The sequence below is a fragment of the Rhododendron vialii genome, chromosome 7a (genome assembly GCF_030253575.1).
Source record: "Rhododendron vialii isolate Sample 1 chromosome 7a, ASM3025357v1".
Lineage (NCBI taxonomy): Eukaryota > Viridiplantae > Streptophyta > Magnoliopsida > Ericales > Ericaceae > Rhododendron > Rhododendron vialii.
The window spans coordinates 891157-904123 of record NC_080563.1 but is presented as its reverse complement, the minus strand read 5'-3'; the positions used below and the strand labels follow the sequence as shown (position 1 = coordinate 904123).

The 12967-nt window shown below is 37.5% G+C and overlaps 1 protein-coding gene across 4 annotated transcripts; it reads left to right on the top strand.

Annotated features, from left to right (window-relative positions):
- Nucleotides 1–7180: 7180 nt before the first annotated feature.
- Nucleotides 7181–12639, top strand: LOC131334605 (common plant regulatory factor 1). Of its 4 annotated transcripts, none has more exons than XM_058369721.1 (12): nt 7181–7515; nt 9114–9260; nt 9427–9471; nt 9613–9708; nt 9838–9918; nt 10627–10784; nt 10911–10959; nt 11101–11146; nt 11281–11381; nt 11627–11704; nt 11822–11947; nt 12056–12639. In XM_058369721.1, exons 2-12 carry the CDS (start codon nt 9201–9203, stop codon nt 12287–12289), a joined length of 1074 nt encoding a protein of 357 aa, XP_058225704.1. In that variant the 5' UTR covers nt 7181–7515; nt 9114–9200; the 3' UTR covers nt 12290–12639. The 4 variants fall into 4 exon arrangements, with proteins under 4 accessions (XP_058225704.1, XP_058225707.1, XP_058225705.1 ...); XM_058369722.1 differs by having other exon boundaries at nt 7218–7515; nt 9118–9260; XM_058369723.1 differs by having other exon boundaries at nt 7218–7515; nt 9083–9260.
- Nucleotides 12640–12967: the final 328 nt, after the last annotated feature.

Genomic DNA, 12967 nt, shown 5'->3' with positions numbered 1-12967 from the left:
TCAAACTTAATAACATCTGCCTCTACATTAGTTATTTTTGCATCTCTAACCAAAAAAAACCCCACAATATACAATGCATATTTTTTCAATCGCAAACGAGTTCCAATCACGTACCCGACCACATCAAATTATCTGTCTCGAGGAGACAATTCCAATGTGGGGTGTTTTTGAGTTATTAAGTTATTGAGTTTTGGTTATTAGTAAAAGTTGTCAAGTTTGGTTATGGAATTGGTGAAATTTGGTTATTTGTTAAAAGACTTATAATTTTGCTTATTACAATATGAGGTGTTTTTTTAGCATTATTGTTAAATTTGTTTATCCACGCTCATTTGCTTATTACAATGAGTCAACCAATAAGGGGCCACAAATTATCAAAATCAACAAACACAAATTTAAGAGGTAAATTGCTAATCCCCCCAGACACACACAACCCCCCCCCCCCCCCCCCCCCCCCCCCCCCCGTCCCACCTCCCTTTTCCCATTCTACTCTCTGTCTCTCTCTTGCTTTCTTTTCTTTCTCGTTTGTTTCTTCTTCTTTTTTTCCTTTTCTTTTCAGTTTCGTTTTTTTTTTCATTTTATTTTCAGTTTCGTTTTTTTTTCATTTTATTTCCTTTTCTTTCTTTTCAGTTTGAAATTTTTTTCTCTTTAATAATAGGTTCAAGTCTAATTCTAGGCTTTGTAAAGTAATTGAGAGAAAAAAAAAGTGTTTCAATTGATCATGTTTATCCGACTGTTTTATTTTTATTTTTTTGCCCTTTATAGATTAAAAAATATAGTTACAAAAATAAGTGTTTTAATTTTCAATTCGTTTGAACCAGTGCAAAGATGTTATTTTTCTGATCATTTCATCCTAAATGGTTGTAATAAATTTTTGACTTCAAGGCCTTTCAATGGACACCCTAAGAGAGTCTTGAAACTAAATAATGAGTTTTAGGGTATTTGTTGAAAGGCCTTAAACCAAAAAATTCATTATGACCATTTAAAATAAAATAATAAAAAAAACGATCTTTGCTCTGATTTAACTGAATTGAAAATTAAAGCACTTAATTCTTGAATTATATTTTTAAATATACAAAGGGTGTATTTATAGAAATTAAATAATTAAAAGTAATTTAAAAAATTAAATTAAAAAGTAGGGGGGCCCGAGGGCTCTGCTGTTCCCATTGGCACAGTAGCCCCTACGAAGCCCCTAAAACGTTTCCGTTTTAGTTTTAAAAAAAATAGAAACCAGCCATTTGCAATCCTATGGAGTAGAAACGTGATTTGAAGCAATATACTACTGAATCAGTTAAGAGGATCTATGCTAAATAATGGTTAATAAATTTATTAAATTGTACTATAGTTAAAAAAAAGTAATCCTAAATATAACATTTGTATTCTGGATTAGTACGTCGTTTGCAAAATACATTTCGTAATTAGTTCCCGAACACTAATTGTAATCTTAATGAATTTTTTGCTTCAAGGCCTTTCAACGAGCACCCTAAGACTCATTATTTAGTTTCAGGACTCTCTTAGGGTTAGGGTGTTCATTGAAAGGCCTAGGAGCCAAAAATTTATCACGACCATTTAGGATGAAATGATCAAAAAAATAATATCTTTGCACTAGTTCAAACGGATTGAAAATTGAAACACTTATTTTCGTAACTATATTTTTTAATCTATAAAGGACAAAAAAAGAAAAATAAAACAGTCGTATAAACATGATCAATTGAAACACTTTTTTTTTTCTCAATTACTTTACAAAGCCTAGAATTATATTTGAACCTATTATTAAAGAGAAAAAAAATCAAACTAGAAAGAAAGAAAAAGAAATAAAATGAATAAAAAAAATCAAACTGGAAATAAAAGGAAAAAAAAAGAAAGAAAGAAGGAAGCTGGAAAGAAAGAAAGAAAAGGAAGAGAGAGAGAGAGAGAGAGAGAGAGAGAGAGAGGGGGTAATTCCGGGAATTGAGGTGGGGCCGGGGGGGGGGGGGGGGGGGGGGGGGGTGTGTGTGTGTGCGTCAGGGGGGGAAGTAGCAGCTCTCTTTAAGAGTCAACCAACCAAACCCAATTTTCTCATAAAATAAAACACTACAGTTCGTGTACAAACGTGTGCATATATAGTAGTAATATAGCATCCATGTATGGGAGATATGTATGTGTGTGTACCTGTGATATCCTTCTCAATGATTTCCCCGTATCAACCAAAATCTAACCCAAAGATGATATCCCGACCTGACACCGACCAGAAATTAACTTGGGTGAAATTCGCTGTATTTGAAGAGCTGTAAATATATGGGCGCACGTAGGTGTGCCCTTGAACAAAAAGAAGGCCCTGCAAACAACCCTCACTTCCATTGGGCTACGTGTGTTTGTTTGGGCCCGCAGTTGAAGATGGACTAATTAATTGTCTAAGTAACCAAAACCTCGCCAATTCGAGATCAAAACGAAAAAAACACGCCAATTGAGTCGGTAATAAAAGTAGAAGCATGCAGCACGATCTTCAAGCAAAAACAACACTTGAAGGGGCACCACCTTAGTCACTATTCCCTTTTTGTTTTTATAGCCAGGTGATCAGCCCAAGTGCTGGGCACCTCCACTAATTTTTGATGTCCTGAAGCTTACTATTGACAAACTTTCACTGCCAGCATTTAGGAGGTTTCAAACAAGGATGGAGCCAGGGGGTCTAATAGGGGCGGCTGCCACGACACGATTTTTAGAAAATGGAATCATTATATGTAAAAAAAAATATTTATCCTCAACTTATATAGACTCGCCACCGCTATATTTTTTCCTTAATTTTTTGCTATATACTAGTCCTAAATCATCTTCTTTTTTTTCTCAAGAAAGGAGATCCAAATTAGTATACAAAACTAAATTCAATTGGCCAAAGTTAAATAATATAAAGGATGAGGTCTAATTAAGGGGGAAAAAACTCCACACTTTAACGTAAACAACTTAACCTAAAAAATAAATAAGTAACCAAAACAATCGGCACTGTGCACAACTTGGCAATAGTGGATTTCTCGTTTAATGGACTTCCAAATTTCCAATGTCGGCACTGTGCAGTAGTGGATTTCTAAAAAAATTAAAAATCATTTATCTTTTGGTGCCTTGTGTGAATTTCTCAAACTCATTGAAAAAATGTTTAGTCTTCTTCAATTTTTCAATGTTCAATTGAAGTTAGAGAGGGGATAAAAAAAAATTGAATGTTTTAAATTCTTTATTGAGTTTGTATTGAGCAATAGATAATATATATTTGCACTATATTAAAAAAAAATCCCTTATTGAGTTTTTCTTAGAGTCGATGATTACAATGCAATTTTTATTTTATTAGTATATATTTCATCATTGTTAGAGTAAAATTTTGATTCTGTCCCTGATTTCAAACCTGAAATCTCGACGAAGCAAACGCCATGAGTGAACCTTTGAGCACTAGGTCAACCCTGTGGGTTACCACTTTTGTTAATATGACAGGGAGGAACGATTACAAACGTTACACTAGGGCCAGAGAGATGAAAATGAGAAGTCCATGGGGTAGCATACGAGTTATGCTACAACCACGCAAACTCACTCACATCAAACATAGAACCTACACACTGCACGCACACACACAATTTGTGTGGACCCCATACTTAATGTGAATGAGTTTATATAATTGTATGTGTAGTGTGTGTGGTTGTATATTAATAATCATTCAAAAGCTACAAACATTCATACAAATTTACTTTCATTCATATTGAGATCTACACACATAACGCCTTTACATATGTGTCCCGCCAAAAAATATGAATGTATGTAAATATTTGTGGTGTACTGCCTCCTTTCCACTTTGTTCTGCCTGTTTTTTTTTTTTTGACGTCTTAAAAAATTGTCTATATCTCACAATCTATAATATTTTATATATTCAATATAGATCTTGTTTGATAGATCTCAATTTATTTTATTAAACAAAGTTTTCGAAATCATAAAAAACATTATAGATTATGAGATATAGACAATTTTTTAAAATGTTCCAAAAAGAAAACAGGCGGAACAAAGTGGGACGGAAGGAGTATATTAATTGAGTCGCACACATTGGCAAAGGTTGCTCATAATTTGATTGGACGGGAGTGTACGAGGGGAGTGGGCCAATAACAGGACAGCACGCCGAGGAAACCACGTGGATTCTCGACGTAACAGGTGGGCCATCTTTTAAAAATGATACTCACACAACACCAAATACAACTTTTCGCATATATGTGGGCTTCATATATATTACTATATGTGGGTTCCATACGTATGTAAGAAATTGTGTAAATTATTGTGTTTAAATAATTGTGTGAGTAGTATTGTTGAGCCATCTTTTCCTTTCAGAAAAGTCTCTCTTGGTGAGCTGGCTACGCAACCTTCCCCGCAAACCCCGCTAGTGGGACCCACCCACGCTTGACTCCTTAGCAGGTGACACGTCACCGCTTGGACCACAACCCCTCACCGACATAAGCAAAAAAAAGCTTGTGGGGACCACTTCACGGAAATACGTGTACAGATAGATGCCTTTTGGGCTTTCGTTGGCACAGATACAAATTGCTCCGAAAATCATCAAGCGGCGTGGCTGGTTTTTCACAGTAGGATTTGTCCACTCTTGCCATTGGATTGAAATCTCAGAGTGTAAAGTGGGTCCCAGAGCCTTGATTGTTGCTTCTTCTTTTTTTCTTTTTTTAGTGCAGTACTAGTAGCTTATTGGGTTTTTTATTTTATTTTATTGTACGACAGGTGAGGCTACACGTGGTCCGCCGGTGACGTGACGCGACGCAGAAAGCGTTGATATTAAGGATCTTAAGATTGGACGGCTGGGATAGGAGATCGCTGGTAAGTGGGATGGGGTCGAATGGTGAAGTGCTCATCGCGTCGGAAGGAGTGGGTGCCAACGTGCCAACGAAATTGGATTTTCTTTTTGAGGTTGATTTCCAACTTCACTCCACCTACAATTTTCCCCGGAAAAAAAAGAAAAAAGAAAAGAAAAGAAAAGTGGGAACACCTTTCAAAACACAACTTTGACGAAAGTGAAGTATACAAATGTGTTCTGAATCGTTGAATGTGTGCACGTGCGGGGTCCATAGGCATCGAAAGATTTCGAACACATTCAAATTTGGAATTGCACTTTGGAGTTCTATCCATAACATTAATTGGTTTGTGTGACGTGCTGCTCACGATCCAAGCCGTCGGATCATGCATTTGACGACTCACATTTCATCTCGACTCGGATCGTGGCACGATCCCCCAATTCGCTCAAATGCTTTACTACACGTAGGAAGTTAGTACATTTTTATTCATATTCACAACGAAAAAGACAGGTATATCCAATTGATGAATGGTGAAATATTTGTCGTGACAGTGAGTTGGAAAAATTTTTCCCCACAGGTTCTTAAATGTCGTGAAAGTGAAATAGAATGTGTAGGTTTTTAAATGGAGAAATTATATTTTGATAAGTCAACATCGATATGGAGTTGTATATTTTCAGAATTGCAATAGCTTTATTATATCTATCACAAATTCGGGAATTGAGAGCAAAAATCCTCCAATTGAGTACAAATATCTATCACAATACTTCTACCAAAAGCTTTATCAAATTTGCTGGTGAGGGCGTCTCAGATTTTCGCCCTAACAAGTTTCCATGTTTATGTTGGGAAACGATTCCCAAAAATCAGTAATGACATGTACAGATTAAACAACAAAAATTGCAAAATTTTACAAGAAAGAATTAGGGTTCTACACATGAACGTTGGTTGAACTTGTTATAGCACGCCTTGCTATAAACTATGAATATTGCTCGACCGTATCTTATGATCTTCTATCGTGTGATCTTTATAGCATTCCCTGCACATCTAGAACACGAACTATGTGTGGACTTTTTCGTGACCAGTTTGCTCTCTCTAAACCTGCCTCTATTTTGTGAATAATAAAAAAACGTGTATCAGACCTAGATAACATAACATGTATATATAGGGCTACGATAGGGACATATTGAGTAATAAGTCTGGACTCCCAGTGTAAATAAGAAAACTTAATCCCATCAGGATTCTATTTCTTATTTCACAAATTATAATTTATCCCACTACAGAATTATAATTACAATCTCATCATTATCTCAATTATATTACGAGCTCCGTTAATATTAAATACTTATTAATCTCCATACATTAAGATTACATATACTGATTGATTAAAATAAATTACTAACAGTTTAATCTCTTCTCCCACATATATCACAATTTTGTAAGCTAAGATGTTTTGCATCTCGAGCTAGTAGAGCAAAATTTGATAAGGAGCGAAAATTTTGTAATCCTTTCTTTTTACTAACAAGTAACTCAATAGTTAATGGAATGAATATTTTACACAATTTTCTATTAATTAGTAGTACATCTTTTTCAAAGTTTTTGTTAATAACACAAACTCACTGCTAATTCAAATTGTTGCAAATTTGAGGCATTCATGAAAGAAAGATGCTACAACCACATCCAAAATCACACACAATATAGTGTATGTGAAACCTTTATATTTTGTGAAAGCACGTGTATTTGAATATGGCAGCAGAATTTTTCTTCATGAAATGGACCGCATCAAGCCTATTAAAAAGTACTCCTACTAAAAAATATCTTGAGCTAGCAAACGAGCCTTTACTCGTACGGGGCCCACCGCGGATTCAGAAGACCTATCCATTCCATTTAATTTAACTACATCCAAGGCCACGTCATACACAAAACTGTGTGCGTATTCGGTGCCGTAGAAGAACCGTAGCCCGCTACGCATCGGTAGACATACACGTGTACGGCTGAAACGGCATTCGAATAAATAAATGTTGCCAACGGGAATGTGGACGGGCCAACTCAACAACCACAATAAGCCCAATCCCACGGAATTTTCAACGTACATGCGGTGGAATTTCCTACAAATAATAATCACAAGGGATCGGCAAAATGGGTGTTTGACACGAGATCGAATGTTTGAATCCTACATAAGCCAGTCATTCCAAAACAGGCTAATGAGAGTTGTATCCGATCGTTATTTTTAAAACCTCAAAATTAGTCGAGATGTCAATAAACTGACACAGACATACATTTATTACGAGAAAAAAAAATCTGACAAATAATAATGTGATGTGACGAGTAATACTTCACTGTCATTATATACGATCTGATATGCAATACCAATACGCGCGTCAATATACGAACACGTGTCCGTGACGTGGATATTGCCTTGGCGCCCTCCTTCCTCCTCCTCCTCCCTCCATCACCCTCCTCTCTCTCCTCCCTTTCTCTCTCCAAACCCTCCGTGAGAACTGAACTCTTCGCTCCTCCTCAAATTTCTAGTGGGAGAAAGTAGATAGTTAATGCAGAATTCGAGAAGCTAGGGCTCAGGCCACAGCATAAGAAAAGTTTTTTTTTTGTTTTTCTGGATCGGAGAATTGTCGGAGCTCTTGGTGTTATACTGTTTTCTTCGTTTTAATTATCACAACTTTTATATCCCCAGAAGCAGCTGGTTTGAGATTTGCAGGTATTGTGAATTAGAATTTTGATTTTGTTATTAGTAGGTGTTGGAATTGCGGGTTTACTTGTCGAATTTTTATTTTTTGAGCTGAAAATTTGGTTGTTTTCTCGAATTTGTCTTGTTTCTGCTGAGGATTGTGAATGTTGAGCATGTTATTTAATGATTTGACTTAAGTCCTAGTTTCACGTCACGTTAGCCGTAAATTTGCTCTGTATCACAGATATTGTTAATCAGGTTTATTATTTTGGAGAAAGAGATAGTGACCAAAGAAATGGAAAAAAGGAAAAAGAGTAGGAAAATTTGGATCTATTCCGGATAAAGAATCGATTGCAGACACATAGAAGCTTTTGATTTCCCCCTGTTTGGGAACTTTACAAATTGAACGATTTAGATCAGTTCAGATCACAATGATGAGATCTCCATATAAAGCCTACCGAGGCGCACTATACCCCGTATCCCTAGTGCATTACTGCACTAGGAAGACTCGTTGTCCTTGTTTCTGTTGAGTGCTCAGGGACTTTTTGGAGGTTTTGTTCAAGTGTCTGGCGTGGGATTCCAAGTTTGGGATCCTTTTGATTATCTTAAAGTTTAGGATGGTGTGAGGAGTTTTAACAAAGAATAAATAAATTCGTCCAGCTCCTCTTTTGATCCACGAGTTTTGGTAATAACAAATGGCTTATGATGGAGAAACACTGAGAATAGATTTTAGGTAATTCGTAATGAGATTATATCATTTGTCTTATGTAAAATATGTAGTGATTGACTACAAGGGTAGTTTTCATTTACTCCCTCCTTGGCATGTTAGATTGACAATACCTCATGATCTGGCAATTTTTTTCCGGATAATTGTGTACGGATGCAGAAAGGAAGCATTTATGTCCTTCTCGTTTACTACGTAAGAATGACTAATGATGAATAATTGGGCTATCTAGAGTTTAGTTGAGCGATATTCTGTTATAGTGTTGCTTGGGCATGGTTTCTGGTCAATTGAAGGTCTTATTTACGGCTCTGAAATCATATTTTTTGGATGATACTTCATTTTGCTTGTGATGGTAAGGGGAAGGCCTTTCTTGTTGCTACTTATATTTGGAGATCAATCATTATCCTGTTTATGATTCGTCATTATTAGGGTTTGTTAATCTTCAGTTTGAGTTCTAGGAGTAACTGTGAATGCTAGTTCAAGTATTTTGTTTCGGTTCTCAGCCCCGAGACCATTCTATGCATGACTTATAATTAGTAAATACTTTGAGCGCTTCTTCTGCTATTAACCTTGACCTTTGCTAGTGTCGTGTAGAATTGAATTTTACTATGCTTGTGTGGTCATGAGTTTCTTAGTCCCTAGAGGCGGCATCTATCATTAGATCGGCAAGTCATTTGTCTGGTTAGCCATGTTTGCAGTGACAGCCATACGAGGAACTCCATAATTTTCAGGTTGCTAACAATACCTTTACTTTTTGTGTGGGGGGTTGCAAACTTGCAATGTTTCGAGACGTTGGTAGATAGCCATTACTATTATTCTGTGGCACAGTCTGTTTATAATGCAACTCATTTTGTAAGTTGCTGCTTCATATAGCTGTCCTTAACACAACTGACTGATTGTTCAGTCAGAGAACTAGAAGACGTGGCTGTCCAAACGTTTTTCCTCTGCGGCATCTCTCTATTTGTCAGGAGAACCACTTTGGTGGTTGATCATGGGAAAAAGTGACGACACAAGGCCTTCTAAACCTGAGAAACCATCTTCACCTCCACAGGTAAGCTGATAAATTCTGTTTGTTTCAGTTGGGATGTTTGGACTTCCCAACTTCATCAAGTGCAACAGTTGTATTTATCAACATATGAGTCTTAAGCGTATGGTTTTACTACTTTGTAGTATCATCACCTGAAGGCTACTGAATGGTCATTCCCTTCATATTTCAGGATCAGCCCAACGTTCATGTCTATCCTGATTGGGCAGCCGTGCAGGTTTTTCACCAACTGCACACACTCTTCCTTTATCACTATATAATTGCCCAAACATGAGTATCCTACACAAAGTTAAAGTGATCATTTTCTTCAAATTGTATAATTGAAGTAGTGATTCTAGATAGTGTGTGGTATACACAGGCATATTATGGCCCCAGAGTTCCTGTACCACCATATTTCAACTCAGCTGCTACATCTGGTCATGCTCCTCACCCCTATATGTGGGGGCCACCACAGGTATCATCCTATTCATAGGCATTTCTATAATTTTGTATGAACTTTTTAGCTACTGCGAGCCATATAAAGTTGCAGAAGCAAGAATTCCGCACTGTTAACTGAGAATGATTTGTATATACGTTCTCTCAGCATATGATGCCACCTTATGGACCGCCGTATGCTGCAATCTATGCACATGGAGGTGTTTATGCACATCCCGGAGTTCCTCTTGTAAGTCCGCTTTCGATTGGTTTTCTTTATGTCCGGGAATCACAATAGACTGAGTTCACCTTAGAATGTTCTGTCCTCTCTTTTTGTTCTCCCAACTATATCCCGTATGCTGATGATGAGCACTTTAATGGAATTAAGTTCATGAATTAAATGAAATTGTGAATGTTAGAGATTGTCTCACATTGGTTAATTAGAACCTCCAAAACTTGTATATGAGCCTGGGCAGTTTTTTAACTCATTGCCAATTGGTTTTGAGTTTGGGTCCCTTTTGACATGGTATCAGAGCTAGGCTTTCAAAGGCTTTTGGACAAGATTCTTTTGATTGTTTGTGCCTTAAGCGCACCTTGTTTCGTTGTTTGTTGTGGTCCCTATTTTATGAATCTGTTGTTTACCTCTCCACGTGTTACAACTTCCAAACCTAGTATATAAGCCTGGGCGGCCTCTCCACTCATTGCCCATTGGTTTTGAGTTGGATGCTTTAACAGTGAATGTAATGGCAAATTAAGTTGTAATTGGTAAGTGGTTGTTTTCCCTATCTATGAGTCATGCAGTGGCCAAAGAATTTAGATTCCCAATGATCTTTCATTTAAGCAATTTATCTGCTCATAGGAAAAAGGAGCTGCATTAGTTAGGGTAGGGACTACTATGTTTTCTAGCTGCGTAGGCTCATTGGGATGGATTTTGGATCTCATTTGTTTAGCAATGCAGGCTGGTACTCCGTTCATGGAAACACCTACCAAGTCATCAGGACATACAGATCAAGGCACAGTGAAGAAATTGAAAGGGTTTGATGGGCTAGCAATGTCAATAGGCAACAGTAATGCCAACAGTGCTGACGGTGGATCTAACCATGTGCAATCGCAGAGGTTGGTGTTCAACTAAATGGTTTTTATATGTGCCTTTACAGATTTGGAAGTCTGCCTTCTTTATCTTCCTAGATATAGGCCTCACTTAGAAAGGTTAACTTGGAAGTGTTTTGCTCATGTGAACAGTCTAGAGACAGAAACTTCAAGTGATACAAGTAATGGTAATACAGCAGGGGTAAGAATCTGTCTCTCTGCTCATGCCTTTCTTTCCATCGGCTAGATCTTTCTCATCAGTTTGTTAATTTACACATAGTGGTATTTCTATTTACTATGAGGAAGAGTTTTGAAAGTCTTAGGGATTCCGCCTCTTTTGCAGGCTGGTCGTGTTAGGAAGAGGAGCCACAAGAAAACACCAACACTCGGTAAAATTTCTTCACTAAGATCAATCTTTTATAGTGCAAGAGGTTCTGTCGTACAATGTTGAACATATGCATATGAACCAGTGCACGACAATTAACTTGTTTTCCTGTTAATTGCCCTATTGTCATACCGACAGGTGGAGATGGGAAAACTGAAACACACAATAGTCCAGATGTTCCTCCTGGTGTTAACAAGGCTGGTCCTGCGGTGATGCCACCTAATGAAGCCTGGTTACAGGTACAAATCTCTTCACATATTCCTCTTTATATGCTTATACTTTCCCCTCTTCTGCATCACATATATATGCTTTGGGCTTATTGAGTTCATTCAAAAAGATAAGATCAATGTATGTGCATCAGTAATGCTAATTAAGTTGTCCATGCTACGATCATGGATGCTCAGATGGCCTCATTCCATGCTGTGAATCGGACTTGTTTCTTTGAATCTAATTTCTTTTTTGGTGTTCTATATTCTATGATCAGAATGAGCGAGAGCTGAAACGGGAGAGGAGGAAACAATCTAATCGAGAATCTGCAAGAAGGTCCAGATTGAGGAGACAGGTGTAGTAAATATGAAAACAGACAACTTTGACGTTATGTCTGATCCTTTTTGCGCAGTACAGGACTTCATGCTGGATCTTGGTGTATGAGACTCTTGCTTTCATTTTTCTTGTCCAGGCTGAGGCTGAAGAACTTTCAGTGAAAGTAGAATCACTCAATGCTGATAATATGACGCTCAAGTCTGAAATTAGTCGACTCACTGAGATTTCAGAGAAACTGAAGCTTGAAAATGCTTCGCTAATGGTACACCTTTTGCTTTCTTGATTGATTTTGATTGAACACTCAACAGCGGCTTGTTTGAATTTATCTCCTCTCTGGGTCTCATGAATGGGTTTGTACTTTGTAACTCAGGACAAAATGAAGAATGCAAAAGGAGGACGAACGGATGCAGTTATTTCAACTAAGGTAAGTGAGAAGAGGGTGCCTGGCGGCACTGAGAACCTGCTTTCTAGAGTCAACAATTCTGGATCTGTAGATGGAAGTGATGAAGGCAATGAAATGTACGAGAAAAGCTCCAAATCAGGCACAAAGCTCCATCAGCTTCTGGATGCAAGTCCAAGGGCAGATGCTGTGGCTGCTCGCTGATTGAGGAATTTACAACTGTTTGGCAGATTTTAATTTAAGTGTTAAGCTGAATCGTGCAATTTGGCATAATTGTAAGCCCAAAATTGCCACTAACAGTAGTAGAGGAATGGAATAACAGGTTAGGATTGACGAACGGAAGACTCTTACTTTCACTTTGTGATGTAGCTCTCTCTGGGCAGAACTGGTGTGTTTTATTAGTTCAGAGTGCCGGGAAGGCCGCAAGAAGGTGGTGTAACAAAAAATTTGGGTTAGGCATATTGTCAGACTACATAAACCTGGTTTCTGTAACTTAATGAGCTGTTTTATGACACCCTTTATGACAATGGAGAAGTAGATGTATGTTTGCTGCAGTACTTTTCTATCTTGGGGACTTCTTGTTTGGTTCTAAAGTTGTGAAAATGGTGGTTGGAGGTTTTAACAAGGATTATCTGATTCCTCAACCGCAGTTGGATCTTAATTGAATTTGGATTGTGGATATTTGGCAGACCCAAATATAATCTTGATATAATCTGTTCATAACTTGACCAAACTGAGATCCATTTTCCAAATTGAATTCAAAATTCTAGATATTCCTTAGATTCAGACTATGTTTTGTAGACAGGTCTATGTCCGGCCTATAATAGAATGGGAGTCAATAAAAGGGCGGGCGGATGAGTTCGGGACAACCGGCCTTATAAT